This window comes from Mycena indigotica (genome assembly GCF_014461135.1).
Source record: "Mycena indigotica strain 171206Taipei chromosome Unknown Mind.scaff0005, whole genome shotgun sequence".
NCBI lineage: Eukaryota > Fungi > Basidiomycota > Agaricomycetes > Agaricales > Mycenaceae > Mycena > Mycena indigotica.
Window position 1 is genome coordinate 2,769,373 of NW_023503004.1, and position 27,861 is coordinate 2,797,233.

The 27,861-nt window shown below is 50.4% G+C and overlaps 13 protein-coding genes across 13 annotated transcripts; 8 read left to right on the top strand and 5 right to left on the bottom strand.

Annotated features, from left to right (window-relative positions):
• Window positions 1–203: 203 nt before the first annotated feature.
• Window positions 204–1,730, bottom strand: MIND_00595500 (uncharacterized protein; the record flags this gene model as incomplete). Its single annotated transcript, XM_037362712.1, has 11 exons — window positions 204–365; window positions 419–612; window positions 660–681; window positions 733–760; window positions 808–826; window positions 874–914; window positions 961–1,229; window positions 1,273–1,297; window positions 1,346–1,471; window positions 1,525–1,538; window positions 1,587–1,730. 11 exons carry the CDS (start codon window positions 1,728–1,730, stop codon window positions 204–206), a joined length of 1,044 nt encoding a protein of 347 aa, XP_037220633.1.
• A 626-nt stretch (window positions 1,731–2,356) lies between these two features.
• On the top strand, window positions 2,357–2,984 carry MIND_00595600 (CFEM domain-containing protein; the record flags this gene model as incomplete). The annotated part of the gene is made up of 4 exons (XM_037362713.1): window positions 2,357–2,438; window positions 2,490–2,674; window positions 2,720–2,832; window positions 2,885–2,984. The coding sequence occupies 4 exons, from the start codon at window positions 2,357–2,359 to the stop codon at window positions 2,982–2,984; spliced, it is 480 nt and encodes a 159-aa protein (XP_037220634.1).
• Window positions 2,985–3,139: 155 nt separating this feature from the next.
• On the top strand, window positions 3,140–4,863 carry MIND_00595700 (MFS DHA1 protein; the record flags this gene model as incomplete). Its single annotated transcript, XM_037362714.1, has 7 exons — window positions 3,140–3,383; window positions 3,430–3,532; window positions 3,587–3,752; window positions 3,809–4,200; window positions 4,252–4,442; window positions 4,491–4,545; window positions 4,590–4,863. 7 exons carry the CDS (start codon window positions 3,140–3,142, stop codon window positions 4,861–4,863), a joined length of 1,425 nt encoding a protein of 474 aa, XP_037220635.1.
• Window positions 4,864–4,963: 100 nt separating this feature from the next.
• MIND_00595800 (Glutaredoxin) lies at window positions 4,964–5,613 on the bottom strand (the record flags this gene model as incomplete). The annotated part of the gene is made up of 5 exons (XM_037362715.1): window positions 5,458–5,613; window positions 5,286–5,401; window positions 5,150–5,235; window positions 5,079–5,096; window positions 4,964–5,028 (listed from the first exon to the last, which is right to left on the bottom strand). The coding sequence occupies exons 1-5, from the start codon at window positions 5,569–5,571 to the stop codon at window positions 4,964–4,966; spliced, it is 399 nt and encodes a 132-aa protein (XP_037220636.1). The 5' UTR covers window positions 5,572–5,613.
• Window positions 5,614–5,771: 158 nt separating this feature from the next.
• Window positions 5,772–8,097, top strand: MIND_00595900 (AB hydrolase-1 domain-containing protein; the record flags this gene model as incomplete). The annotated part of the gene is made up of 15 exons (XM_037362716.1): window positions 5,772–5,888; window positions 5,945–6,027; window positions 6,082–6,190; window positions 6,236–6,643; window positions 6,694–6,702; window positions 6,747–6,753; window positions 6,800–6,884; window positions 6,931–6,990; window positions 7,034–7,227; window positions 7,273–7,579; window positions 7,625–7,697; window positions 7,751–7,762; window positions 7,812–7,851; window positions 7,897–7,984; window positions 8,034–8,097. 15 exons carry the CDS (start codon window positions 5,772–5,774, stop codon window positions 8,095–8,097), a joined length of 1,656 nt encoding a protein of 551 aa, XP_037220637.1.
• Window positions 8,098–8,271: 174 nt separating this feature from the next.
• Window positions 8,272–9,231, top strand: MIND_00596000 (uncharacterized protein; the record flags this gene model as incomplete). The annotated part of the gene is made up of 4 exons (XM_037362717.1): window positions 8,272–8,733; window positions 8,785–8,883; window positions 8,931–8,975; window positions 9,019–9,231. 4 exons carry the CDS (start codon window positions 8,272–8,274, stop codon window positions 9,229–9,231), a joined length of 819 nt encoding a protein of 272 aa, XP_037220638.1.
• A 729-nt stretch (window positions 9,232–9,960) lies between these two features.
• MIND_00596100 (uncharacterized protein) lies at window positions 9,961–10,487 on the top strand (the record flags this gene model as incomplete). The annotated part of the gene is made up of 3 exons (XM_037362718.1): window positions 9,961–10,101; window positions 10,149–10,385; window positions 10,434–10,487. The coding sequence occupies 3 exons, from the start codon at window positions 9,961–9,963 to the stop codon at window positions 10,485–10,487; spliced, it is 432 nt and encodes a 143-aa protein (XP_037220639.1).
• A 1,688-nt stretch (window positions 10,488–12,175) lies between these two features.
• Window positions 12,176–12,865, top strand: MIND_00596200 (uncharacterized protein; the record flags this gene model as incomplete). Its single annotated transcript, XM_037362719.1, has 3 exons — window positions 12,176–12,201; window positions 12,263–12,356; window positions 12,410–12,865. 3 exons carry the CDS (start codon window positions 12,176–12,178, stop codon window positions 12,863–12,865), a joined length of 576 nt encoding a protein of 191 aa, XP_037220640.1.
• A 1,188-nt stretch (window positions 12,866–14,053) lies between these two features.
• Window positions 14,054–15,593, top strand: MIND_00596300 (uncharacterized protein; the record flags this gene model as incomplete). The annotated part of the gene is made up of 10 exons (XM_037362720.1): window positions 14,054–14,224; window positions 14,270–14,283; window positions 14,339–14,386; window positions 14,437–14,514; window positions 14,564–14,588; window positions 14,644–14,953; window positions 15,002–15,048; window positions 15,101–15,122; window positions 15,177–15,400; window positions 15,450–15,593. The coding sequence occupies 10 exons, from the start codon at window positions 14,054–14,056 to the stop codon at window positions 15,591–15,593; spliced, it is 1,083 nt and encodes a 360-aa protein (XP_037220641.1).
• Window positions 15,594–15,696: 103 nt separating this feature from the next.
• MIND_00596400 (MFS domain-containing protein) lies at window positions 15,697–17,686 on the bottom strand (the record flags this gene model as incomplete). Its single annotated transcript, XM_037362721.1, has 9 exons — window positions 15,697–15,894; window positions 15,958–16,046; window positions 16,095–16,212; window positions 16,257–16,408; window positions 16,459–16,760; window positions 16,810–16,866; window positions 16,917–17,232; window positions 17,286–17,449; window positions 17,496–17,686. 9 exons carry the CDS (start codon window positions 17,684–17,686, stop codon window positions 15,697–15,699), a joined length of 1,587 nt encoding a protein of 528 aa, XP_037220642.1.
• Window positions 17,687–20,317: 2,631 nt separating this feature from the next.
• Window positions 20,318–21,301, bottom strand: MIND_00596500 (uncharacterized protein; the record flags this gene model as incomplete). The annotated part of the gene is made up of 1 exon (XM_037362722.1): window positions 20,318–21,301. The coding sequence occupies one exon, from the start codon at window positions 21,299–21,301 to the stop codon at window positions 20,318–20,320; it is 984 nt and encodes a 327-aa protein (XP_037220643.1).
• An 820-nt stretch (window positions 21,302–22,121) lies between these two features.
• MIND_00596600 (uncharacterized protein) lies at window positions 22,122–23,507 on the top strand (the record flags this gene model as incomplete). The annotated part of the gene is made up of 1 exon (XM_037362723.1): window positions 22,122–23,507. One exon carries the CDS (start codon window positions 22,122–22,124, stop codon window positions 23,505–23,507), a length of 1,386 nt encoding a protein of 461 aa, XP_037220644.1.
• A 128-nt stretch (window positions 23,508–23,635) lies between these two features.
• MIND_00596700 (uncharacterized protein) lies at window positions 23,636–24,670 on the bottom strand (the record flags this gene model as incomplete). Its single annotated transcript, XM_037362724.1, has 1 exon — window positions 23,636–24,670. One exon carries the CDS (start codon window positions 24,668–24,670, stop codon window positions 23,636–23,638), a length of 1,035 nt encoding a protein of 344 aa, XP_037220645.1.
• Window positions 24,671–27,861: the final 3,191 nt, after the last annotated feature.

Here is a 27,861-nt window from a genome sequence, read left to right on the forward strand (position 1 = left end):
AATTGGATAGTGTCATTGGTGTGAATGAGCATCATTGTATGAAGCGGGATGCTATTGCATTCCGGGCCAAAAGCAAGATCATCAAGGTTTGGAAGAACCGTTTTCTGGCTGACAATGATAAAATTGAGCTCGGAACGCGTGACAGTCTATGTGACACGACTGCTGACTCAGGCTGCAAATTCGGAATTCTGTTTTCTTAATCTTTATACAGCTTGTGGTCCGATATCAAACACTCTGCCCTCTCGCATCTTATCTAGCTCCATGTCTCCAAACTCCTCATCTTCCCGGATGACCCCCACTTCAACCCTGCGAGACGGGGGTGTCATTGTACTGATCATTGAAGAGACGGTATCTCGTCTCGCAAACTGTTCGTGTTCGTCACTCTACAATCACGGTCCTAAAAAGCAAGACAACTTGCCACAATGTTCCTTGAGATTTCGGTATCTGGATGTGCTCCGGCTGTACTTGCATGTCCACTTGTGCCTCCTCCAAGTGATGTTGAATTGTTTGATTTTTTCCCATTGCTTTGTAGGTTTCTTCGATTATTGACGTTGGCCAGGAGTGCATTCATGAAAGAGCAAGGCATAGCCATAAAGAACGTAACCCATATATCTGAGACAACAAGTCAGCATCAGTTGTCTGAAAGACGATCGATTTACAGTTGGTCGGAGCGACCTTGAACTAAACGATGATCAGCTAAGGGGAGAACTTGCAAGTGGGGATGTCACATACTCCAATAGCCGCTGCAAGAGCAACGAGACTGCTCAAGGCTTAGTGAAGGAACACGGAGGAAGTTGACCCTGTCACCTTGTCATGAACCCGGTCTCTGGGTGGAAATAAGCACTGAATGAATAAATGATTCACTCTACTCACGAAGAGTGTAAACGACCAGTTGATCGACAATCGCCGTTGTGCTGAGGGAGAGTTGAGCAAACTTCTGAGGACAAAACAGACAAATACCTTCGACTAAATGCCCGTTGGCGTTGTCTAGCCAAATAAAAGCATAAGACAGCAGCATTGAGCAAATCCATTGCAGCATCGCCAAAGAAAAGGATCAACAAGAGGCGGTGGTACTTGGGATTGGAGGTGGAGATGGCGAGGCTGTTAGTGCGAAGTCCTTCAGCGCCAAGAATAAGGGACACAGCGAGGAGACAGGCGACGAGAACCCAGAGCACTATACACAAGTAGAGTGCCCGAGTGACTCTATAGATTCGATACACGAAGAATGTCTAATCGGTTGGAGAGGTGCTTGCTGTAAAAAGGGCAGCGTACCTGCACACCGTGGTCGACGAGGGCACTGAGGAAACTTAATGGCACTCTTTCTGAATGTTGACCGATTACTCACCCCAGTACGACTCCCACTGTGAGCCCCCAAGGGCTAAAAAGCAGCCGGAAAACTTGGCCGAAATCATCGACAGTCATGCCATAAGTACCCGCACAGATACAAATCGTGTACCCTAATTGCAGTGTGCTAGACATTTTGGATGAAAAGACCACAGAAGAGGTGGGAAGGACTTGACTTACTAGAGAAGACCCACCTATAGTCATTCAGCATGGATTCGTCGCAAAAAACGAGCGGAACTCACAGTACATTTGACATATGGATGGTCGTTTGGGAAGGATTTGAAGTAATTCGTCGTCTGCATGCAAAGAATCCCGAAGAGAAAAACCACGATGAAGGCGCCGCAGACGATCGGCCCCAGAGTTAAGCTAATGCTGAAAACAGCCATACTCGTCAAAAGCTGGGTGAACGAGGGAACAAGCTAGAGTGAACAAGGGCACTATGTAATAATCGTCCGATCTCCGAATTCGCAGGCGGCGGTTACATTGCTGAGATATTTGTCGGGGTTCTAGAAGAAAGCCATATATTAAGAGCGCCGCTGAGCCAGTGGTTGTGCAAATCAAGTGAAGGCAACCGAGTGCACATTGCGGAACAAAATCAAGGAGTCCCTGTGATTGATTGACCGCATCAACTTTATTTCCTCATATTTCCGACTTGGTTAGGCAGATTTTCACCAAATTATAGAATTCCCATGTCACATGTACTCAAGTTACTTCTTTTCTCTTGCCAGCGTGCTGGCATTGCCTGGCAATTCTCATTTCCTCAGGCGACGATCAGAACCCCAAGATGAAGCTTACAGAACTCGGTCTTCCCCCGAAGATATCATTTGCAAGCGGCGCCAATAGTGTAGGTCTGATGAACAAACATTTCTTCATAAGGCTTGTTCAGTTTGTTTCCGGGCTCATCTTCGATCTCCACTTTTCTTGTATTGGCCGACGCCAAATCAAACTGTTATGATTCAAGTCGTCGATACATAAAGCTCGACAAGATCTTGCCTGGGCTTCTGGACACACCATGCGTCTCTTTCTTTCTTTTCTTGCACTTGCGACCTTGGCGAATGCTGCAAACGTGCAACGTCAACTCCCTGGCTTCCCATGTTTGTAATACACGCCAAGAAACGGGTTCACCCGCTCAATCCATCGCACAGCCTGCGCAACGAACTGCTTGAACAATCCTACAACCTTAGGTGGTTGTTCAATCGCGGATGAGAAATGCCTCTGTCAGAGTGTTCCCTACCTACAGTCGACACTCGCTTGCATCAACGCCGCCTGCCCTTCCCCTGAAGACCAACAGAAATCCATCGTCGGCGCCGAGAATCTCTGTTCAAACTTTGTCCGTCTTCGCAGTCATTCGGAAAACAATACTGAATCCAACTAGGGTGTCACTATCACCAGCCAATCCGCCGCTATCTTTGGTGGGCTTTCGACTGTCGCCAACTCTCCCTCAGGCGTTAGCGGCGGTTCCTCTGGACCATCGAGTCCTGCTCCAAGGTATGTTTCGCCTGCGACAAGCCACAAATTTCATAGCACTAACACATAACAGTCCACCAGCACCATCCAAGGGCTCTGCCACGAATCTAAAAGTTGGTGGATTGACGTATCTGCCCGCCATTGTAGTACCTGCTTTTGCTGTCTTTCTGTAAATACACAAGATAATTTGCCGAAATCGGCCGACCAGCGGGCCGCAATCTCCGGCGTTGAGGCACAACTTTTTTTTAGAAAACTCTCACCCTGACCCACGTTGTAAACCAGCTTGAGCGCGAAACAGTGGCTTGCTAGCGACCAGCTCACTGGCGGCATGGCGAGCGACAGTCAAGAAACTCAGGTTGGACCACAGATTGAACACTCTCTAACAAAATCCCATCGCCTGGATTTTGGCTTTCTCCCTATTCCTCGTTCATGTCGTCCGTCGGTGACTGGAGAGCTCCCATATTTTGGCTACACAAAAACGATAGCATTCGGAACTGCGAGTACATTCAGTAAGTACTATATATGTTGCGTTCTCCACTCTTCTGCTTATCGCACGAACAACTTTCCAGCAGGTACTTCCAATGCAGCAAAACTTGTGACTTGGATAAAAAATTCTAGTGATGAATTTATACTACAACCAGCCTATCTTGCTTGAGCTCGCCAAAGCCTTTCGAGTGGACGACGAAGGGGTATCGAAAATTCCCACTCTTCTTCAGGCAGGGTAGGTTTGAAGCTGCATGTTTCATCTCAAAATCGCGAATAAAAGTTTCCGCAGGTATGCGTCGGGTTTGCTGCTCCTCTCCCCGCTGGGTGACCTTATTAAGCGTCGTCCACTTATCCTTTTGTTGATTGCAACGTCTGGTTCCCTGACAATCGGTCTCGCGCTTACTCGCTCCTTGATTGTTTTCGAAGTGCTGTGTTTCTTGATTGCCTTTGCGTCCGTTACTCCACAGGCAAGCAGTTGGGCTTGAAATTAGCTCGTCTGACAGAACTGTAGGTCCTCATCCCGTTGGCAGCAGATCTTGCACCAGCCAACCGACGAGCAACGTTCATGTCGATAGTGTTCAGTGGTCTCCTTCTGGGTGTCCTCCTAGCACGTTTGCTTTCGGGAATAATTGCTCAATTTTCGAGTTACCGCAACATATTTTGGATGGGAGCAGCAGCACAATACGCCCTGCTCGGTGTGCTTTATTTTATCACGCCTTCAACGCCCGCGAAAAATCCGCACTTGACATACTTTGCGATCATGCGTTCGATGGCCAAGTTTCTGATAACAGAGCCAGCGCTGATTCAAGGCTGTCTCATCTTCTTCTGTAATTCGGCCATATTCAGCGGCTTCTGGGTGACCTTGACGTTCTTATTGGGAGGACCGCCGTACAACTATTCAACGTACGACCCCCAATTCCGACTTGGCTTTGGAGCGGGGCTGACATGAAATAGAATTGTTATCGGCCTGTTTGCACTGGTGGGTATGGTCGGAATATGCATGGCCCCCGTTGCAGGACGCGTCGTTGATGGGATGGTGCCTTGGACTACATCGCTGGTGGGAATGTCGCTTTTGGTTGTCTCGCAGATCTTGCAGACATTTGCTGGCCAACGGACTATTGCTGCAGTGGTCATATCAACAATTCGTGCGTTGCGTTTTTTCTAGGGGTGGGTCACTCATGTCAATGAATCAGTACTCGATATCGGGATCCAAAGCACGCAAGTGTCGATGACCGCGACAATATTCAGGTTTACCCACAACTTTGGACTGATTTAGCGCTGAGTATCGTCAGTATGGCTCCAGAGGCTCGTGCGCGGCTCAACGCCCTATTAATTCTTGCCATATTCATCGGACAGGTGGCTGGAACAGCAATTGGGACGAAATTATTCGTTGAACGGGGGTACGAGGTTAGCTCGGGAGTTAGAGTCGCGTTTGGTGGTGCAAGTCTCTTGCTGTTGGTGATGAGGGGGCCGCATGTGCGAAGGTCAACATGGGTCGGCTGGGAAGGCGGTACAGACTTGCGGAAGCCCAAGGAAGTCGTTGTTGAACCAAAAACAAATGGATAACGGACATTCAACCGAACTACACAGGCCCTACTACTATATGATACAGTCAGATAGGATCCTGTTTAGATACTAAGATAGAAAGCACGCACCTCTAGACTACTCATACGTTGTTGACGAGGCTGGTAAGCTTCCCAGTCTTGAATGCAGCCTGGGTATCATCGTTGCCTGTACAAATCATAAGCCTTGCCGTCGTCAGATGAATAGATAACGCTCACCACCAACATGCTGAGTGTCTGGAACACATTGAGTAATTGACACAAGACGTCGGAAGATGATGATGACTCACTGATGAATACGTTCGGGACGGTAGTCTGACCCGTCTTGGAGCGCAGGTAGCTTTGGATCTCATCGCCATCCTCCCGAAGGTCAAGCCTAATGTTATGAGCTTAGAGTGACGCGAGCGTGGATGAGCGAGGAGGTACTCGAAGATGACCGGGGTTTCATTAGGGAACTCTTTGGCGAACAGAGCCTTGGAGCGTTTGCAGTAGGGGCAGTAGGACTTGGAGAAGATCATAATCTTGTTGTCCGCAATTGCAGACTGTGGATAAGAAGAATGAGCTCGAGCCAGTCCTCAATAGACTGAGAAAGACGTACCTCTACAAGGTCTTTGACGGCCATGCTGGATTCTGAAGTTGTGGGCGAACGAAAGAGACTGTTGAAGACAGAAGATAGCATAGGCACGTCAGCTTGACGCCATCGATTTCTCATACGCCAGTTCTGCTTTCCAATCCCGAGCTGTGCCCGCAAACTGGCAGAGGACCATATTCCGATGTGGGTGAGAAAAGATAGGCGCTGAGGCACTTGCACTGGCACCGGCTACTTCATCTCCAGAGTGATGACGTCTCAACAACATTTCGACATCCACGGCCAACTGCTGGATATGTAGGAAAATCCCCGCCAGTATCATCATGGGTCTCTTTCAAGCGCCCAAGTCCTCCCCAGATTCTAACGGCAGGCGCGGTCTCAGCGTCCTACTCCTGGCTTTTCTACTCTGGTGTGGGTGGCATCGAAATTGCTTGTTCCCCGTTCGTGACCACTCGTTGCGGTTGACGATGCTCATACCCTAGGCCTCCTACAATAGACCCCTCGACGAGCCTTCGAGAAAGCTAGAATTGACTGGCAACCGTGTCGTGAAGACCCAGAGTTCCTTTGTGCTTTCCTCGAGTGCGATTCCACTTCCTTGTTTCGCATGCTCTGGCTCACTACATGAATTCCCAGGGTTCCGACAGACTACACCGATTCTACGGCGGGGAAATCAGTACTTGCCCTTACAAATTTTCCTACCAAGGTCTCCAAAGACGAGCGTCGAGGCATCATCATAACGAATGTAGTGAAACATTCCCTTACGCTTTTCTGTTGCTCAAGTCTTCAGTACGGTGGCCCAGGAGTTCCCGGGCGCGATGCATCGTTTGGACAAGCTCGTCGAATCCAGAACGTCACCGGAAACCGACATGACATTATCTCCTTCGACCAACGCGGGCTTGGCCATTCATTGCCCGCTGTCAACTGCTTTGGCTCAGCACTCGCATACGAGCAGTTCCAAACCAACACAGTCTTCGAGACAACATTTTCAGTCCCCAATGATCCGTTTTCTGATGCGGGAAGAGCGGTTTTGATTGAGCAGCAAAAACAAGCGCTGGCACTGGAAGAGACACAGGGTGCTATTTGCGGGCAGACGGTTGGGGCGAAAGCACTAGGTTACATGAGCACGACAACAACAATTCTTGATATGGAGGAGATCTCAAGAATCATCGAGGGAGAGGATGCGTTGATCAATTTTGTGAGCCCATTTGCTTCGTTCGACATTCACTCTCATTCCCCTCTCAACAGTACGGCGGGGTGAGTGCTATCTGGCTATGCTCTCATTGCCTTAATTTCTCTAGTCGTATGGTGAGGAGGCACTTACTAGCTTTCTATTGTTGACGTTGTGCTTCAGGCTCAATTGTAGGACAATATCTCGCAAACATGCTCCCGCACAAAGCCGGCCGGATATATATCAGCGGAACCGTACCTGCTGACATGTAGGGTCCTCTTTATTCCTACTAGCAACAACTGATGTCGGTGCAGGTGGTCAAATATCCACTATGAAACTCAACAGACACTTCGCTTACTACTGACTGACTCGGAGTAAGTCGGTTTTGGCCTGGTTATAATCGCTAATCCTTTTCAGAAAAGTCCTCCAATTCTTCCTCAATGAATGCTTCGAGGCTGGCCTCGACTACTGTCAATTAGCGAGAAAAGAGGATACGAGCTGGCGAACTATTCAAACTCGCATCGATGCGTTCATCCAGCGTCTTCAAGAGCAACCAATGAAGGTCACCAATTACTCACGACCGGGATATTTGACTTCAGGCGGAGTACGAAGTACGTCGATTATCGGTTGACGGGGGATCTTTTTGACTATTCTAGTGACACTATTCCTTACTCTTCAAATGCCCGCTATGTGGCAACTACTTTCAAGCTCACTTGCCAGGGCCATGTACGACGCAGATGGGTCGCAGCTTCTACGTTTTATCAATCACCGATACCCGTCCCCCAATCCACCCTCTGATCCCGATGGATATGTGGACATTGGCCAAGGAAATCTCGGAAGGCTCGCCATTTCGTGCGGAGATGCACTGCCCAGAACTCCAAAAGAGAATTTGCCCACAGCAGAGGACATTATAAATGACATTCTGGCCACACTCCGAGACACTAGCCCACGCTTTGGCGCAACGTGAGCTGCTACTTGGCTTGTAATACTCTCTTTGACGATGAAAAGGGTACACTTGATGGAGCAGCATGGAGGATGCCAGTTTTGGCCAGGGACAGGGGTTGGACCAACACGATTCCGAGTAAGATACTTCGAGTTTCATATGTGTGAGACTGGGTTGACGATAGATTCTAGGGACCCTTCAATGTAGGCTCGTGGCTTACATACGAGGTAGCCTGAACTGACTGTTACTCAGCAAACATTAGCAACTCCAATGCTTGTCGTCTCCAATATCTGTGGGTCCATTTATTAGAGGAATCCTCGCAACTCACTTTGCGCAGATGATGCTATAACGCCTGTTGCTGCTGGAAGAATTATACGATCCCAAATGCGGGGGAAACGTCCACCATCTTATCCAAGACACTGCTGGTGAGTTTTTTTTCTTCGTTCTCTTGACTCATCTCCCATGTAACCTCAGGGCACTCGTATCTTGCTCCAGACACCGATTGTGCTGCGAAAGTCATCAGAACATATTTTGTTGACGGTCTTCTGCCGGAGGGGAAAGAGACGCATTGTGAGCGCGAAATGGGCAATTACTTTGTTGACGAGAGGCTTCTTGAGTTGGAAACGGGAACGGCTACTAGTATTTCTGGCATGTATTTGCGCCACTTTTGAACCAATAATCATGTCACATTTTGTCCTTGGAACCAACGACGATGAACACTCCAACCAATTCTCCGCTTGACAACTCACAATCACCGCCCGACAATCCACATGGAACACTCGAAGAACTTGCCCAAGGCTACCTGAACTCGATAGAATCTCAACGTGTCATTGCGAACGCGAGTATGCACCACATTCAATCCCTCAAGAATGCCCTTGCTGGTGCACAAGACGAGCTTTCAAAAGCGAACGAAGCGACTGCTAAGGCTAAGGCTGAGTGTGAGGAGGCGAGAAAGGAGGTCTGGAAGCAGGCAGATGCGGCAAGAGTAGAGCGTGAAGAAGCAAGGAACGACATTCGCAAAGCCCACGAAGAGGCAGACAAGAAGGTCGAACGCATGCGAGCTCAAGTCGACGAACTTCAATCCAAACTCCAGGCAACACATGCGGAACTTCGCGATTTTGACTGGCTTGGTGCTAAATACGCGGCGCTGAAAGAGCAGTATGCTGTAGCGCAGGTGCGTTTTGTTTTAGTCGTCAAATGAGAACTGTCGCTGACCCATATTCAGGACGAACTCAAGGAATACAGAAGACAGTCTTTGCCCAGAGTCCGCTCCCCCATCTTGTCTCCATTGCAATTCCCATTACCTGCGCGTCCTACCAGTCAGGTGAGAGCAAAACCACTGCGATACTACCCTTTGAACACTGTTCGTAGATGTCTGACGTTGTCAGGCTCGAGCGATCCACATACGATCGCCCAGTTAGCATTTACACCCGCCTCAACGCGCACTCATTTTTAACAGGCTCCCAAGACTCCAAACTATAGCTATTCTCGGTCAAGCACGACACCCTTGACCTCCGAAAAGTCCAAAGACCCGCGCATCCGTGATCAAGACTGCGTATTCACGCCTCGCACGGTCGATGTCGAAATGGCCTTTGACTATGAACCCAACGCGAAGCTAGGACCAGAAACTGTTGAGGTCCAATATTTGGCAATCTCACTGTCTTTTCTTTAAGCTCTTTTCAGGCTTCCGACTCTGATTTCCAAGTCCGGGTACCTTCTCACGATAACATCTCATCGTCTCAACATGGTGAGCTGGAGTCCAAAACTTAGAGAAGCGCTTAGATCTTGCTTCCCCAGGTTCGCGCTGACCGACTTATATCCTATCTCTCGCATCGCAAGCATCCCCAAGGAAATTCCGGGTACGACACTGTAGCATAGTTTCACAGACTGGATACTACGGTACTGGACTTGAGACTGGTTAATATACATTCAGATGATCATGTGACCGGATGCTCACATCGACGGTCTTTTCATGTCCGCTTTTAGAGGCAGTTCCCTACCCGGAGTAGATTCAACCACTGGCATTCAGTCAAGCCCGGAAAATGCTAAGTGCCCGTAGGAATGGAGTCGCGTCGACCCATGGTCGCAACAACTTGACTGAACCAGTCGACGGGTTGGTTGGCTGGACTCGACGCTCTCAATATTGTATCCTTAGCTTTCTTGCGACTGGCTGAGCTGCCTCAACTTTCCTCCGACTGCCGTATGTGTGTCTATTACACTTCTTACGGCCATTCCTGACCGTGAACTAGTGTAAGCGCACTCGTCTCTGCCGCTTTGCGGCGGTTTCAAGACTCAATGGAATGGTTGGGGTTTTCGCGTCGCGGAGGAGGTATAAAAAGACCTCCATTGTCGCTTTGAAGGCATCTGCTCAGTCCACTTCAAGTAACCCTTCCAACCAACGATGAAACTCTTGGCTTCTTTTGCGGTCGTTTGCGCCACTCTGGTTACCTCTGCTCTCGCTCAGAGCGTCCGTATTGGCGCGCCAGCTGATGGAGCGAAGGTCACAGTAGGGTCAAGCCTTGTCGTTGAGATCGACCGCCCAGTATGTCCATTAGGAGCTATTTTTTTTCTGTATAACATCTCTCATAGGACACTCTTACGCCGTCCACCGAAATCGCCATTGTCATTGGTTTCGAGGCGTGCAACGATGGACCTTGTCCTTCCCCCGCAGATCAAATGGGCACGATACTCTATAACGGACCCTACAAACCAGAATTCCAAGACGATGGCGTGTTTTTCCCGCACCAGAACTTCACTGTCACCATCCCGCAAAACGCTGTCAAGGGACCTTCACAGCTGAACGTAGCGCATTTTGCGCTTGTTGGGGTGAGTTTATAATGGGCAGGTCAGATGGAATCCTCACGCAAAGCACAGGCCGTCCAGTTCCCTCTTCTCCAGACGCGCAATGTCTCCCTTATCGTCGCTTGAACGATCTGGCTGTATTACGAGCATTATGTTGCCTGCATTTTCGTTTGAACAAATTCATTGAAAGCCCCGACTTGAAACTAGGGTTCCCGATCAGGTTCTCTTCCTTGAACTCCGTTCAGTCGCCGCTGCCTGCCGATATCTAACAGCCCCATCTTGCATCTTTGCTGAATGAAAAGCATTCAATGCCTCTCGCATCTGCTCCATCTCGACGCTTGGATCCTTGTTAGAGATATTGATTGGGAGGCTGAGTCGAATCGAACTGGCAAGAGGCAGTGGTCATTCGTGGAACGCTGCCAGCCACCTTCCGGGTCGGACAAGGGAAGCTGATTGAGACTTGTTGCTTCAGCGAGCGCAACAACTTGACCAACTCGGACTGAAGTTGATCGGGCGATGCGACTCTACCGGGAAAAAGTTTTTGTTCTTGTCCGCTCCGTTGGGCTTCTCTTACTAACTGCCTTCATGGCTCGGGTTCGCGAATGAAATTTACTTGGGACCTCCATCGGTGAGCGCTTGAAGCCGATGTTTGTTCGCTTATAGCACCCATGCAGACCAACTGTAATAACTAATTTGAGTTCTCAATTCCGCTGTAACTTGAACGTGCTATGCCTTCTTCAACCAGATGACACGCCCGCAGCTTTCCCGAACGAGAGAGTGATGTTGAGTATCGTCTTCGAACCTTCCTCTCTCTGTTGGGAATGGGTAAATTCAAGGTTAGAGACTTTGACTTGGTACCAAATGAAAAAAGAATGACTTCAGAACCAGCATCAAGACTGCAATCAGCGACTCAACAACGGCACTTCTTCGCATTCAACCTTTGCATGCTTCGTCATTGGTCATAGACGCCCATCACGGTGATGTTGGGGTATGACAGGGATGCAAATGGATCTGAGGAAGCTAGATTTCGAGAACAACAGAATGCTGTTATTGGCTGATACCGAATCCTGGTTCAAGTGCTGTTGATGTGGACCCTCAAAATGCCTCGTGTGTGGGCGTAGATCAGCTGCGCAGGTATTTTTTCAAGTTTTCACCGAGGAGCAGGACTAATAGCTTTCGGTAATAGACTGCGGTTTTCGTCCGAAGGCGGCGCGGGTAGCAGCGCTCTCCGAGTCGCGAAGCACGGTCTTGTGTTGACTCAACAGCTTTGACTTGATATATTCAAGTTGGTGTTTTCGTCCCCACACTTCATCTCAGTTTACCGCAGTGCCGACGAGGAGACGAGAAGACTTGCCTGTTTTGCTTCTTTCGGGCCATCAGCGTATCAAGGGTGACTCGACGCCCGGGATTGTCGCTGGAGTTTGCGGCTGTAACTCCGGCCTCAATCTAAACCGTGAAGCTCGATAACAACGGTGACTCGCTTGTTGACTGTACAGCTTTTGTGCAGAAATCACTGGCATCCGACCGTATTGACCAGCTCTCCTGTTATGAACATGTGTTTTCACGCGCAGCAAATAACCCGCGTCCGCGACACTCGATTCCTACAGGAGCCAAATCCAGATAAGGCAGTCGCCCTCAAATTCACGCCACAGGTGCTGTAAAAGAGAAAAATATACCTCTGCCTACACAACCGCTACAGTATCCGACACGTAAATATAGTGACTCCGCCTCCCTTCTGGGAACGGGGCTAGAAATCGAGGATCTCCCGGTCCGGAAATACTCACCTTCCATTTAGAGATGGCTGGGGTGTTTCGATGCTTGGAATCGTTGACTCAAGCAGGTATTCCACAGCAACAATTAGGCGTACTAGTATAAAGCTGGCTCATATTTCGAGTCAACAGGACAAACAACACCAGCATGTCGCATTCTACTCAAGGTCAAAAGCGAACCAAGTCATACATGGCGTGCTCCCATTGTCGACAGAGACACATCAGGGTTGGTCTATCACTCATTCTTACTCGAGTCAACAAGCTGATCCGGTCTTCCAGTGTGAAGCTGGCGAGGATTATCGAAAGCCTTGCAAGAGATGCAAGCGCAAGGGACTCGAATGCATATACGAACCAGTAGGATCTGGCGGCTCGTCGAGCTCTGACGCTGGCAACGCTGGCATAACCATTCCAAAGGTGCCAAACTTCGATACCCCAGGCTATAACACTGGCCGACAGCCCTCGTCTTTGGTGCCCCCCTACGGGCAGCCTGCGCAGAACGTATACCTTAACGTTAACCCAGCGCCTTACTATGGAGACTACACATCGTCTGGAGGTGGCGGCATTCCTTCATCGGCGGGCGGCCCGGGACCGAGCTACTATGCCCACGCAGAACCAAGCGGGTTGCCTATGGCCGCTGCCCCGTCATACTCTCAGAGTCCCTATTATCAGCCCCCCTCATACTGCACCTACTGCAGATACCCTTTCTCGCAGTGCCAATGCACTCGTTTCCGTTGATCAGTTCAATGAATTGTGACTCGGAAGCAACTTCAGATCTAATTCTCAGGTACTTATCTACGCCTATAACGATAAATCATGAACGAACGGACGCAACTTGAATGAATTCTCCGGAGACTCGCTCACCAAAGGCTATTACTGCGTTTTTTTTCTAAATTTTTGTGGTAGTTTGTTGTAAAGTACATGGCATGACCCAAGGGCCAAATTCAATCCACTTCTGATGTCATAAAAGCGCGTCGAATCACGCGTCATTGTTTGCCAAGGACGGTCACGGGATCGAGACGCGGATCAAACAGCACCTGGCACAGCCGCATTCGACTTTGACCTCTGTTGACCTCTGCACCTCGACCGGACTCCCATATCGCCTATCCCTCTTAATTCCTTCTGTTTTGGGGCTAAAATCGATGAAACAGTATTAATGACCTCCCACCATAGGCCAGCTTGGTAGGTGACTGCGTTTTTTCATGCTTGCTGGGGACTCATCCAAGCTCAAGGCCATGGTTATTCCTAGCTTCCCAGCTCCGAGGAAACGCCTACACCAACAACAATAGCCGTCAATCCAAATACACCACGTCCTCGCCGAGCTTCGTCACTGGTGGTTCGAGTCAACATGATCCTGTGATGAGTGGTGAATGCACTGGCATTCGTCTGGGAACAAAAATGATACCAGCGCTCTGGCCCAGCTTCAATATAAGCAGCGCATAGCGAACAAGTGAGTGGTTTGACGGTCCTATGTATCACCTGGTCGTTCAAACGTAATCAGAATCGGAGTTCAAACGTTCAAACGGTGGCTGGCGATTGAAGTTGTTGATTTGACTGTCGGACGATGAAATGGGAAGTGGATACTTGTGGGCAGCCTGGCCTCAAGCGGTCCCGTAAATGCTGGTACAGTAGTGACGTCGCCGCGACTGATGCACTCCTGCACTATTCGGGTGTGTACGCCTATCTAGCTTTGCTACTTCCCTTTTCATTCCGCTTCCACAGATATTTGACAGTCCTGCATCTGCCTACTGCGACATTTCACAGACATTGTTTGTAGGTGTCAATCTTATCAGCTCCACACCGAAGCCGATTCCCCCCAAGAATAACTTTCAGAATCCGTGACGGGTCCTTAAAGTTCATGCTGCTGCCCTGTCTCTCGGTGGCTTATAGCACCTGCCGCCTTCCCACTGCAGTCTTCAACTTCACATGGCAACGCCAGCGCTCGACCCTAAAGCTGTTCAAGCTATCGTGAACTCCACGCTGGGCCCCCTGGTTGCTGGAGGCTTTTTCACCACCTTCTTCTTTGGATTAATATGTCTGCAAACGGCACACTATCTCAGGACGTTCCCTAACGATCGTCTTCTTGTTAAAATTCTCGTATGTCGCAATGTTCTTCAAGTGATATCGAATAACAGTGCGCAGGTTCTGTTTTTGTGGTACGATAAGCGACTCAATGTTGAGCTAGAACGCTGAAGTTACCTCCCTCCTCAGGGTCGCACAACTCGTCTTTACGCTGTGCATTTGTCAGGGAACCTATGCGTAAGTCCTACATTTTCCATTGTTTCTTCGTTGGTAAGTGGACCAAACAGAATGGCAGTGACGGATTTTGGGCGATTAGCTGCATTCAAAATTGCGCCGTGGGGTTTGGACGCAGGACAAATTTTAGGGTACGCTTGCTTTCTGACCTTTGGCAGTCGCTGATTTTTTGTTCGATAGAGGTGTCATAGACCATCTCATCCAGGCGCGCCATACTCCGCCCTGTCAGAGTAAATGTCAGTCTGACAAGCCATGTCCAGGCATTTTTTGTATTCCAAATATACCGTGCCACGCACAGACTAGTTCTCTGCATTTTCCTCTGGATTCTGGTCGCTCTCCTGGAAGTCCTTGCCGCGTATCTCTGCGCCCAGCTGCTCAAGACACACAGCATTTCGATAACTTTTGGCAACCCCCAGAACCACCGACTGCTGATGCTTCTTTTCTTTGGCGACGCCACCATGGATCTGGTCAATGCCGCCATATTGTGTTTCCACTTGAGAGCGCAACGAAAATCGGCCTTCAGCAAACGCACAATCTCGCTGGTTGACCATCTTTTAGTGTACACCCTGCGTGCGTGAACTGGCTTTTCAACTTGATTGCTTTCTTACGGTGCAAAAGAGACGGGTCTGACCACGAGTTTTGTTGCATTCGCTGCAGCTATCTCAGTATGTCTTCTCTCTTCCCCCCTCCTAAAATGTCATTTCACCGTCTGTCCAGTATGCAGTTAGCCCAGACAACTGTAACATTGCCTGCCTATCAATGTAGCCTAGCTTTACTGACGAGCATTCAATAGACACCTGGGTGGTCTTCTTTGAGTTTCTGCCCAGCTCATTCCTCGGCGCATTCCTTGCAAACATCAACAACCGCGCTGGCCTTCGTATTGCACAAGATAGCCACAAGCATGGGACACCGTCTCAGACATCTTACTTGTCCTCGGGCGTGGTCAACACCGGTAACGGAAGCCAAATGCATCCGGGCGGGTCGGGAGTGCAGGTCCAGATTTCTCGTAATGTCGTGGCAAGTTTTCGCAGTTTTCCGGGACCTCGGAAAATAACTTGGTTTGTAGTTTGCGAGAGACCGGGATTTGATAACCTCGATTGGTTCGGTGAAGGCGGGTGAAGGTGAATATGACCCGGAGCTGGAGGAGCGTGCGATCGAGATGAATAAGATGGAATTAGACACGCAGCACCATCGGCCGGAAGCGGTCTAGAATAAACGAGTAGAATTATTTCACGGACATGGTGCGAGGGAATGTACTATGTAGGAATAAGGATTGTACTGGGTTATCAGCGGTCCAATTCGCACAAGCACGCTCATTGTGTAGATTGGGCTTTCTTCCGCCGCCGTTCTCGCCATCGTGGTCCAATGATCATGACCACCCACATCAGCGGCGATGCGGCGATGCAAAGTCCTGCTAAAAGCACGTATGTCCATCCGACATCAATAGCGTCGATTATTAGCTGGATCACAGCGACCATTGCAGCAGAGAGGGCACATCGGATTAGATTGTTCTGATTAGATCAGATTAGATTAGATACGCTGACCATTAGACAAGTCACAAGACCTAGACGTACGCATGCGGTGACAGAGCTGCCTTGGTCTGGGACCAGGTCGAGAATAAGCGTTTGTGTGGCGTTCATGACAGCCATGGACAGAAATCCCACTAACAACATTATGAGTGCCCCTTGAATCAATTTACGGATTTGCGTACCCCCAATCAGTAAGATGACTGGCCCGGCGATGCTGACTTTTTCTTGGATGCACCATCCATATGCGGCACACATGGCTACGTAGAGAGCGACAAGGAAGGGCATCAGACGTATGCGCGCCTCCGAGACAATTCAGTAATAGGTCGAACCGTGAAGAAACACACCTTTTCAATCGGAAACGACGCGCCTTCGACATTTAATCTCGACTCTCCCCTGGCTTCGGCAGCAGCAATAATACCGCGTTTTACTCTTTGGTAGTCCCAGTCAAGTAGTTTTCCGCACGTTGCAGAGCCGACAAGCATACCTCCACCAATGGCTGACCAAAAAAATTAGGGCGTCAATGCGGTCGAAAGCCGTAGAACATACCAAGATAGCATAATCCCAGCTTTGTTTGACTCAGAGACGGGTATGTCTCGTGGAATATTGTTGAGATCGACGTATTGACGCCATAAAAAACCGCGCAGATGACACCGTTGAAGAAGAGTAGGAGAAAGATATCCACATTGAGCAGCAGGAGAAGAGGATTCTTGAATGGCTTTCGGGGCATCGATTTTGACGTGGCTGTTTTGCGATGCTTGCGACCAAGAAGAGGAAGAATTGGACGAGAGATCGGTCCTGGTATGATGCTGCCATTGCCAACTATGGAACGCAGCGTTTCGGGTAGTAGTCTGCATAGAGACATCAGCCTTGGAATCATTCTGGTCTTGAATAACGCACAAGATCAACACGACAGCACACGCGGCTGACGCGATGCAAAGAAACCAAAATATTGCTCTGTTATGAAGGTTGTGAGCGCCTCTTCTGCATTGTCATGCCCCAATCACCTCCAGCCGAGTCCGTCTGCTAAAGCGCCACCCAGAACTGGGCCAATCGCAGGACCAGCCAGGGGACCGATGTTATACACGCCGAAGAAGCCGCCCCGTTCTGCAGGCTCGGATATGTCGCCGATGACTCCCGCGCCAAGAGCAATAGTACTCGCTGAGCCGGCTGCTTGGACGCATCGTAAAAGCAGAAGTAGCCAGTAGGCGCTGGGCGGAACTAGGGCAAGTCCGACACAAGAGACAGAGAGAAGGATGAGGCAGGCAATGAACATAGGTCGCCTTCCCCATGAGTCAGCTAAAGTTCCCCAAAACATGGGGGCTATCGGGTGCCCAAGTCAGTCAGTAGATAGCTTCAGCTTGAGTGAAAATCACCGAGAGCTTGGAAAACAATGTACATCGTTACCTTTGAAGGCTGGATGAGCCCAAAGAGCAAAGCATCGGAGACACGTACGGTTAGATTAATTAGCTCTATAGATTTACCAAAGACTTGAGAAAGTGCTGGTATTACGGGGAAGTAAATATTTGAAGACAGTGGGCTACCAAATGCTCAATGCAACAAACAGTCTTGAAGGAAAGACTGACCTGAAAAGCCCGCCATATCCAATAAGGGCGACAATGAACCACTTCTCTTTGGTTGTGTATATACTAAATGACTCGGACTGATGCGAGTCTGGCGTCGAAGAACCTGGTGTGGTTGAAGGCGACGGTGAGTCAGCAGTCTCATTCATCTGGGCATCAGTGCCAGTAGCGGCCTTCTCATGTCGTTCGGTCATAATTGTTTTGAAAAAGTAGGCGGCGTGTTATGGAGGAAGAGAGTTCGAGGAAGAGGAACCAAGGCACTATTTATAACCTTGATCGTCTCCGCGTCATTTTAGTCCCGTTCTGATGGCGGAGTTCCGGATCAAAGCCGATAGGACGTCATCGGCCGACAACTGGATCTAATCCGGATACGCAACAGCAGTAACTCGACTTCCTGGTAGCACCGTACTGACTTCCGAGCGGAAAATATTGGCCTCCTGCTCAAACGCAGGCCAATCACCAGATGGTGGTTCCGCGGCTTCATGTCTACGAAAGCTAGATCGCGACCATTTTTGCTTCTTGGGTAAGGGAAAGAAACGGAAGGCGAAAGCGAAATTGACCTCTTGGACGGCTGGAAGGGCCGACAAGAATAGGATAAGTGAGCGGGCAACTTGGAACGTCGCTTCAGGATCGGGAAAGGGTCCGAAATGAATGTCGACGTGTTCTAAGCAAGACAGTCCACTTGCGACTTCCAGCAACGCGTCGCATTCCAACAGGGAGGCGTGCCCTGATTGAAGTAGTTTGAAGTTGATTTTCATTTTGAGGAAGCTGTTGTCGCTGCGCCGTGAGATGCACCCGAGATCACGGATGAACCCATCTATTGCGGTGGAAGGAAGAGGAGTGTCAAATTGGAACTCAAAAACGCGCAACAATGAAGAGCTGTGCAACATAGGAACAAGTGACCAGCGGGCGTCTCCTGTATACCGCGTAAGAAGAGTATCTAAACTTGGGTGGTTGAATAACTCAGAGTCAGTTGCAATGATTCATTCGTGTCCACCCATGCGTTGTACTGGATCCGCGCGACGTTGGTATGCGAGCTGAGAAATCGCTTCAACGCGCTGAGACTGTGACTTGATATCATAGAAGATAGCTCGATATGTCGCAAGTGATCCTCAGCGCCAAGCACTGATATGCCATTCAAGATTGACTCTGAATCTCGTCGCAGGGATGGCAATATCAGCTGAGCGAGTTCCGGTTTTGGTCCAAGCGGCACGATAGAGAAGAACGAGCTCTTGCGTCGATTTACAACGAGGATGCTGGTAAACGTTGGCGCTCCTCCACATCTCCGCAGTCGAACCGAAGTAAGTTGGGTGGTGGGCATAACAAGCACCTCTCGGCCATCATGGAGGAGAGTAGATGGGAACGGAAAGGTCGGTCGTGGCTCAGCTGCGGATTGTCCAGGCGAATCCCAAGGACTCCGATAAGCTCCCGGCGGTCGATGAAGTAGCGGGTGGTAATGCGCGACATTGAACTTTGATGGATTCCAGGTGAAAAGACTGCAAAGCGTGTCGCAGACAAGGACAAGCGGTTCAGAGGTTTGTCGAGCCCCATTGTCTGCCATCCCCGAGTGCCATTTAACTGCTACCCCGCTCACAAGAGCGTGCAATCGAGTTCGAGCGGCTAAAGGGGCGTGATACAACGAGTCTTCAAAGAAAAGTTGAAGCTCCGAGAGGTGGGGCATTCGATTCTGTCTTGCTTTCACGATCAACGCGTAAAGAGCTTCGAGAGCCGGTTCGCGGTCTACATTGGGATGCGACCAGCCAAGCCGAACAACCAGTCGTGTCATGGGAAGTGCAGGAAGGGTAACATATATTGAGAGGGCGTACACTTGTTTCGCATTCAATTCGAGAGACTCCCCATCGAGGTCGACGCCAGTGGTTCGAAAATGCCGCCGACAACAAAGGACGTTGAAGACGTGGCAAGTGGTGGCGAGCTCCAGAAAGTTGGAGGTATTTGGGAGTCTGTAGATGATGATTTCCCAGAGTTCAAATGGCAGTAGTTGGAGCGCTGGACATGCAGGCGAGTTGACCATGGAAAGTTGAGTCTGACCTGTCAGACACGTGGCCGCGGGAAACAGTGAATGATCGACCAAAATCACGAAAGAAAGATCAATCTGGATTCGTTTACTGGATGTGATGGTCTCATTTACTGTATTCGCATTCGATTCGCGGTTATTGGATATGATAATTGGGGATTATAGTAGAAAGGGTCTTATCGTTGACAGCTCCAGATTAGATTAGATTAAACAACGTTTTCTGCTATGTACTACGTTACGGTTAAGCTACTTTAAGGCATTATTGTGTTCGAGACATATTTCCACTATATGGCCATTAGTCAGGGAAGCTAACACATCTCTGGACAGGCGTACCGGCTGGGTATTGAGTCGTCCTTCTCCTCTACAGCATCTTCGAGCCGTTGGTATCCGTTTTTAGTAGCTGATTGCTGCGTGTGCTGGCTCGGACCGGAGCTGGCTACAGCGTGATCATGTTTGACTACCTGGTCCTCAGGCCAAGCCGCGAGATCGGTTTGGGGGAATCTATACCCCGAGAGGGCCGATAAGTCGGCGAAATGAAGATCAAAAGGCATTGTTTGGTGGTTTTGCTTGAGGGCCACATTCGATGACTTAAATATGCTCAGATCTGGCCCACGAGACCCAAGAGCGTCAGCGCAACGTTCAAAGTCGTGCGGTCCGGCACGCATCGGACGGAGAGATGGCGGTGAGCCAAAAAGTTGCGAACATGTCAAAATGACAGCAGCGTAAGCGAGATTATGTGTACACCGATCCTAAGGACCTCGAGTGGTTTAACTCACGACGATAGCCAGGACTAGACCAGAAGCAAACTGTCCTCCATAGGAACGTCCACGAAATTCGGTTTGGGCCCTTTATCCCCAATCATTTGCATTCCCTCCTCAATCGTCTTCCAATAGTCCTTAACCCAGCCAATCCACATCACAATGCCCGAATACCGCAGTTCAGAGTCGTGAGTGTTGACCCAGTAGCGTGGTTTTGCGACCCGCTCGAGCGCAAGACCCGCTGGAACACCGAGCGCAGCAAGCACGCCAAATGCCCGGTTTAATTTCAGGCCATGGAGCATGGCGAGGATGGAGATATTTGGTGTTTTCAGAAAAGACTGGATGGTAGGCCGGGAGACATGGATGCCATGAGGAGAGTAAATTATCGCTTCCGAGTCCGCTGAATCGTTGTCAGGTGACGGAGTCCAGACGATGGCAGTGGCGAAATTGAGTTCTGTGTGTCCAGCGAGCCGGAACACACTCAGCCAAGATGGGAGTGGGGTGCTTGGATGAAAGTTGCGCCAATTAAGTTTGTCGTCATCGTTCGGGGTGAAGTCCTTCATCGACATAACGGTGTCGAAATGTTTCCATCCTTCGATTGTTGACGTTGCTTCTGGAGCTGCGAATACGGGAATGGCTGGATCGAAGGTGCACAGGGTCGCTTCATGCATGTGGTCCGTTAGGCGTGCAGAAACAAAGATTGCGTCGACCTTTGCTGACTCCGCATTTCCAGAACCTCCAGCGGCAAGTTCAATCTCCTTCACAAGCACATCTACACCTTTTCCGTCCTTGATCTTCGCTTCTTTTACCAGTTCGATGTGAATAAGCCAGCTTCCATAGCTCGAAGGGCCCGCAAGCCAGGGGTCCAACACAATGTGGTAGTATAATTTGCCGCCTGGAATAGTCTGACGAGCGGCGAAAGGTTTGGGAAAAGAGAGAAGCCAGCTGCTGTCGCCATTGAGCGAAGTGAGAATAGGCCGTCCTGGCGCTGCGGATATGCGCGACTGTAATGACATGGTGGGTGGGGGGAGAAGAGTTCAGACTAGGATGTCGCCCCGGAAAAGGAAAGGAAAGGGCGGTATGGTGGGAGTACTGATCCGCTCACTCCAAAATTTCTATAGATAGTGCATAAATTGAACGAAACTGCTGTGCATTCAATTGCTCACTCTGCCAGCATCTCAGCAAAGTGAATTTTGGCAAGAAAAAAAGAAGCGAACTGACGAGGCACGAGTTTCGGCCAGTGGCCACGAATTGAATCTCTCTTTTGAGCGCCTTTGTCAGCTGCTGCAGCCAAACACCCAAGTGAGCGCCAAATTATGGTGTAGTCGTGTGGAACGCAAGATTAGGCAGGAAGCAAGCTATATATGGGTGTTCAGCGGGGATGCAGAGAGTCCCAAAAGCCATGAGCACCTCAGATTGGTGTCCCCTGCCTGTTTTTTCGCCATTAGCAACTCCCCCAACTCCTTCAATCGGCGGTAAAATGCTATACGTTAAACTTGCACTCCATCGACGGGTGTTGCAACATCGAAGATATAGAGCTAAATTTCGTGGCCTTGATGGACGACGAGACCAAAATGTGGACAATCGACTCGGATCAAAACTTGTCACGACAAAACCTCAAGCCTCTTCGGACAATGCGACAACGCTGGCTGCGTTCGTACAATATGTGAGTAGAAGTGGTAGCTCTTTGCCTCGCTTATGCATCGCCTCTCTTCGTCGCCAGCGGAAACAGAAGTGCATGTCACTCACCATTGCAACGCTAGTGCATTATAACGTCGCAAGCTTATAAGAGAACCACAACCACAACCTTTAATTGAAAGTACCACCACCACCACCATGAACTACGCAGAAACCATCCCCGTCGAACTCTGGCTTCACTGTGGGTCGTTTTGTTGGATACCAGAGCTCCGGCAACTCTGTCTCACCTGCACGACCTTTCGGGATATCTTCCAGCCTGTCGTTTTCGCGGAGAAGAAGGTGGTCATCCCCAAGCGGGAGCGATACGATGATGAACGGGCTATTGGTGGCCTGCAGCTTGACCACTTCTCTCAGTTCTCTGATACCTTCGATGGTCTGATCACACACAGCCATCTGGCGTCCTATGTCAAAGTACTGCACGTCGTCGACAATCTCGCCGCTGAAATAAGCCACGGCGAAAGCCTGACTAGGAAGGCAATTCCCGACCGGATCCTGCGTAAAATGGGGGCATTCAGTAAATTAAGGTCACTCAATCTCTCCAATCTCCAGCTTTATGGCGACGGGCGAAGAGCACTGGATGAACTCCCGTCATCTCTGGAGCACTTAGGACTCGAAATGTGCGGTCTCGCATCGGGCAGTCTTTTGGCGTTGAAGAGCTTCCGCCTCACCCGGTGCCTTCATCATGCCGCTGAAGACAATGGTCTGCTACATATCGTTGATCCGAAAACTGTGCAGACGTTGGTTTTTGACGCGTCAGCAAACCCCGGTGGCTGGGAGGACGCTATCAACAGTGTCGTGCGCTCTCTCTGTGAAACGACTGATGCAGTCTTCCCCTCCCTTCGCTTGCTCAATGTGTCCTTTGCTGCCACACCCAAGTTGTTGGTGTCAGCGTTTCTTCGAAAATGCGAGCATGTCGAAACGCTTATATTGGACTCATCAGCACATCTGTTCGAGATGCGGTATCTTCCGAATCTCCATAGTATTCATTGCCCAACCATTCTCGCCGAAGCCTTGGTCTCCAATCGTCGTGTTACGACATTGACGCTTGTCGACCGAGGGTTAAGAACCCTGCCGTTGTCAAAAGCACTCGCCTGCATCAGCTCGTGTCCCACTCTTGAGACAATCAACATTTCTTCTTTCATCGGCCAGGACGATTTGCTCTCCGTCCTCGATGCCACCACTACTGCCTTTCCCCGCCTCCGAAATCTCCGCCTCGCACTCCAATATCCTTACGGACTGTTCAAACTGCTAATGTTGCTACTTGCGTCAACGCGTAGTAAACAGATTCCGCTCCCTCCAGGACTGCACGCGCTTTGTCTAGTCTTGCCCACATCGCGGGCTGATCTCACGCGAACGGAGACGACGCTTGAGCCAATGCAGTTGGCACGTCTCCTGGTCAGAGACACGCCAGCAAAAGAGTTAATCAAGCTCTCGATCATGTATGTCGGGTGTGAAGTAGTATGTCTCAGAGCTGTGGAAGGAAGTCGGTGGATTATGGAGCAATGGGAAGCGGAGCTTAATTAGGCATTGTCCGCTTGTTCTTTCTTGGTTGTACTTGTAGAAATGTGTGATTAGATTCATGCTAAATGCCTGGTATGTACTTGTACAAATTGGTCGTCAAAGTTCGTAAATTCGTCAGTTCATGTCCAACATCAACTACTATAGTTGATAGGCCAAACGCAATCACCCTCCGCCCACCCATTAGCATCTTGCGGCAGAAACACGACGGAATGGGCAGCCATTGCCCGCTCGCAATACGGCCTCTCACCCGTCGCGATAGCTGACCAGTCCAGCCCAATACTATCTGATTCGTCAAACCAGCTCACCCATTCGACAGACGGGTCCAACTCCAGGATAGGCGGGAGATGGGCAGCAATGGGCGACCCTGGACACCCGGAGAGGTGCGGCCCGGACGGGGGACATGACTGCCCAATAAAGGAACTTGGGTGGGACGGAATGGGAGTCGCTTCGCGCTGGTAGCCACTCGAGTGCCCATTCTCATGTGAGCTAGATGATGAAGAACTTGAACGTGTCTGGGGTCGAGGAGAACCGACAGGTGTGTTGGCAGCTGACTTTGCCTGCACGATCGCATAGGCATTCGCCATATTCCGCATAAGGTTGCTGGTGGCAGTAGCAACAACAGGGTTGTAAGCCAGATGGGATGGTTGCTGGATGGTCGAAGGTGGGGGGCTTGGATTTGGATACACCGACGCAAAATGCGGTGTGCCATTTCTCCTTCGTGTGGCGCTGGCTGATGCTGGAATGCCATTTCCTAGAGACGCCTTATCTCTCGCGGCCCACTTGTCGAAGCCGGGGCCTCTCAAGTAAGGTGGCTCCATCTTGTGATGCTCGCGATAATGTCTCGTCATCGCTGCCTGTCCAGTCGTCGAAAACGTGCAGCGTTGTTCTTGACAAGTAAAGCTCGGTTTTTCCAGTCGAGCTGGTGCTGCTGGAAGAGGCTGTTGGTGCGCCACCGCGAGATGCATGTGAAGGTCCTGAACGTTGAGCAATGCTTGTCCACAAAACTTGTGCGGGCAAGACATGATCCCGGTGTCCGTCGAGTTGAAAGAGCGATCGCGAAGCATGGCTGAGAGTGGAGGAGTGGACAGCAGACTGACACTGTGGCAGCAAAACAGCCTCGAGCGGAAAGAGCTTTTATAGCTTCGCTCTGCGGTCATAGCGTCCATTCTTGAGGAGTGGCTTGAGCTTGGAGGCACAAGCAAGACCCCAAGCAGACGCTAGCTTGGAGCGACGCCCATGCCAGATTGCCAAAGCGCAGGACATCATCGATGAGGATGCAGAAGAAAGCAGGGTCACATTGACATTTGATGGCCAATGTGGTAGCCTCACTCGTCCGCGTGTGGTAGCTAACTGATGATGAATGATGTGTGACTACTGTGACATGCCCGACTACGGCCCGCTGCCCGACCTCCCATCACAGGTGCCCCCATTTAAAATGGCGTCGTCCCCCGACGCCTGCATGCCCTCTATCCGCTTCAACTCGGCTTCCATCTCCGCTACTCTCTTCTGCTCGGCCTTCTCGCCCTCCCTCTCCTTGTCTACCCTCTTTCTTTCGTCGTCGCCTAGCTTTGCTTGTTCCTTCCGTACTCCCTCCATGAATACATCCTGCTCCGTTGCCAGTTCCGTGCCCTTCCTTGCCGCGAATTTTCTTAGTCTTCTCGCGCTGTAGTGCCCTGATACCGCGATGCCATCCAGTGTTTCCAGTTCGTACGAGTTCACTCGCCGTGCTTTCACGCGATGCGGATCGCTCCATGGTCCCTGTATCTTGCGATCTGCGGCTAGGGTCTTCATTCTCGCAGTGTCGTAGACCTGTACTAGCTCGCCCGGCTCGAACCCTACCTCACCTGCCCTCGAGTCCTTTACGGCCTTGTCGAATAATGCCTTGCGCTTGTTCACGTGGTTCAAACGGTTGTCGTAGGCGTCCAGCCGTTGTTGTTCTGCGTAGCGCATATGCGTATGTATTTCGGCCTCCGTTGGTTGTGTCGTTGCTACCATTGCTGGCGTCGGTGCCGTGTTAACAGCCTTCGCGAATAGCACTTCCTTTGGTGTATACCTGATGGACGGCAGTATGCGCTGGTTAAGGATATGTAACGCTTGCCTAAAGAACTTCGGCCATGTTGCTGGCAGGTCCTCCGCCCTTGTTTTCCTCCAGCCGTCTTCTCCCAGCTTTGGTGCACACAGCCGCGCTAGCACAAAGATCAGCAGCTTGTTGGTGCCCTCCACCAAGCCGTTGACCCATGGTGAGTACTTGGGCACGGGCATGAACTGGGTCCCCCATTTGTCGCATGTCGCCTTTGACTGCCTTGTTGACAAAATGAGAGCCGTTGTCCACCATCAGGGTCTCCGCCGGCATGTAGTCCCTGAACAAGTTGTCGAGCACCTCGACCGTATTCCCCCCTGTTCCCGCTCCCTTGTAGATCTCTCCCCACACGTGTTGTGATGCGACGTCTATGTATAACCCCGTAGTTTTGTAGCCTTCCACGCTGAGTGGTAGAGTCATGTAGTCTGCGGCGATCAGCTCGAATGGATGTCGTCTTACTATTGGCCTCAGTAAGGCATGTATAGCCGTTGGTCCGAAGTTTTTACACTGGCTGCATTCCTTTATTGCGGCCACGATTGAGTCGTCCATTTTTGGGCTGTGAAATTTGTCCATGAGTGCTATTTTGATATGGTCGCGGTGAAAGTGGCCCCCTTTAGCGTGCACAGTTGCAGCCTCCTTTTTGGCTTCCTCCCTTGTTATGCATTCTCGCCTCGCTCTGGCTCTGCCCCCCGTCACGCCGCCCAATCGCCACAGCTTGCCGTCTTCCACAAAATACTGCGAGGCCCGGTGTCGTGCTCTCTTGCGTTCCCGCTTCGCTCGTGCCGAAGTCGATTTCCGCGATAGCGTTGATGATCTCCAAGTACACCGGCTCCTTCTTGAATCGTTCTCTTAACGCTGCGGTTCCTTCCGGTACCGGCATTACCACGTAGTTCCCTTCCGCTGTGCCAATCGTGAACACGTCGTTTATAATTCCTGATCGAGCCTCCCAGTCTGGTGACACTGTCCACTCGCTTCCGTCTTGTTCCCCCTTTGGTTTCCCTTTATCCGCCCTCGACAGCGCGTCCGCGACCACGTTATTCTTTCCTTTAATATGCTCTGCCCCCACTATGTTGTAGCCCAAGACCCCGTCCCTCCATCGTGTATGCGTGACATTGAGTTTCTCATTCACCATTATGTCTCGCAGAGCTTGGCAGTCCGTCTCGAGCTTGATGGGCTGGCCCCAGATGATGTCCGAGAACTTATCTAAGGAATATTTCAGCGCCGCGAATTCAAGAAGATGTGGTTGGTATCGTTCTTCCGACGATGAAGTTCTCTTCGACGCGAAGGCTATTGGGTGTCTCCTTATCACCTCCTTCCCTCCCGGTAACGTTGTTGCCATTTTCTGCGACAGCATTCCTGCAAACGCCTCCTTGCTGCCGTCTGTCGTGACTATAAACGGGTACTTGTCCACTGTGTCGTAGTTCGGTGCGCGTAAGACCGGTTCCCGCAACAGTGTGTCCTTGAGATTGATAAATGCTTTGGCGTGTTGTTCCGTCCACACCGGTGCCAACTTGAAGGCCTTCATTGCCGCTTGGTATATCGGCTTCTTTGCTCCTGTGGGTATCTTGACTTTAGCCAACAAGTCCCTTAGCGGCTTTTCCAACTTAGCGTAGTTCTTGATCAAATCTCTGAAGTATCCCGTTAAACCCAAAAATGCGCTTAGATTTGCCGCGTCCTCGGGTTTCCCCCATCGCACTATGGCCGTGAGCTTCGCCGGGTCTGGCGATACCCCGTTTGGGCCGACTCTCGCTCCTGCGAATACGGCCTCCGTCATGAAAAGTTTCGTTTTAGCTGCCGAAAGCGAGAGCCTTTCCTCTCTTATCCTGGTGAACATCAGTCTCAGCTTCTCCATCATTTCGGCGAAGCTGTTCGCTGCTGAGCCGCTGTCATCCACGAAAAGCTCCATTATTCTCTTGACTAGCAGATCGGAGAGCTTGTTTGCCGCCATGTGCGCGAATTCCGTGGGCGCGTCTGTCAACCCGAATGGCATTCGCATGTATGCGTAATAGCCCTGACCAGGTACGAACATCACGATGTACGGTTGGACGTCCTCTGCTATCTGTATGGCGAAGAATCCTGATGCAAAATCAAACACCGACACGTACCTGTGGCCTGACAACCTCCGCTGTTTTTCGCGTATGTCTCCTTGCGGCATTGGAACGACCTTAAGAAGCTCGTTGAGCTCGTGGAAGTTTTGGCATATACGCCATTTTGGTTGTTTCTTGGCTTTTCGGGCTCTCGGTCCGCTTGTTGCGGCTTTGACGGTAGATCGTATAC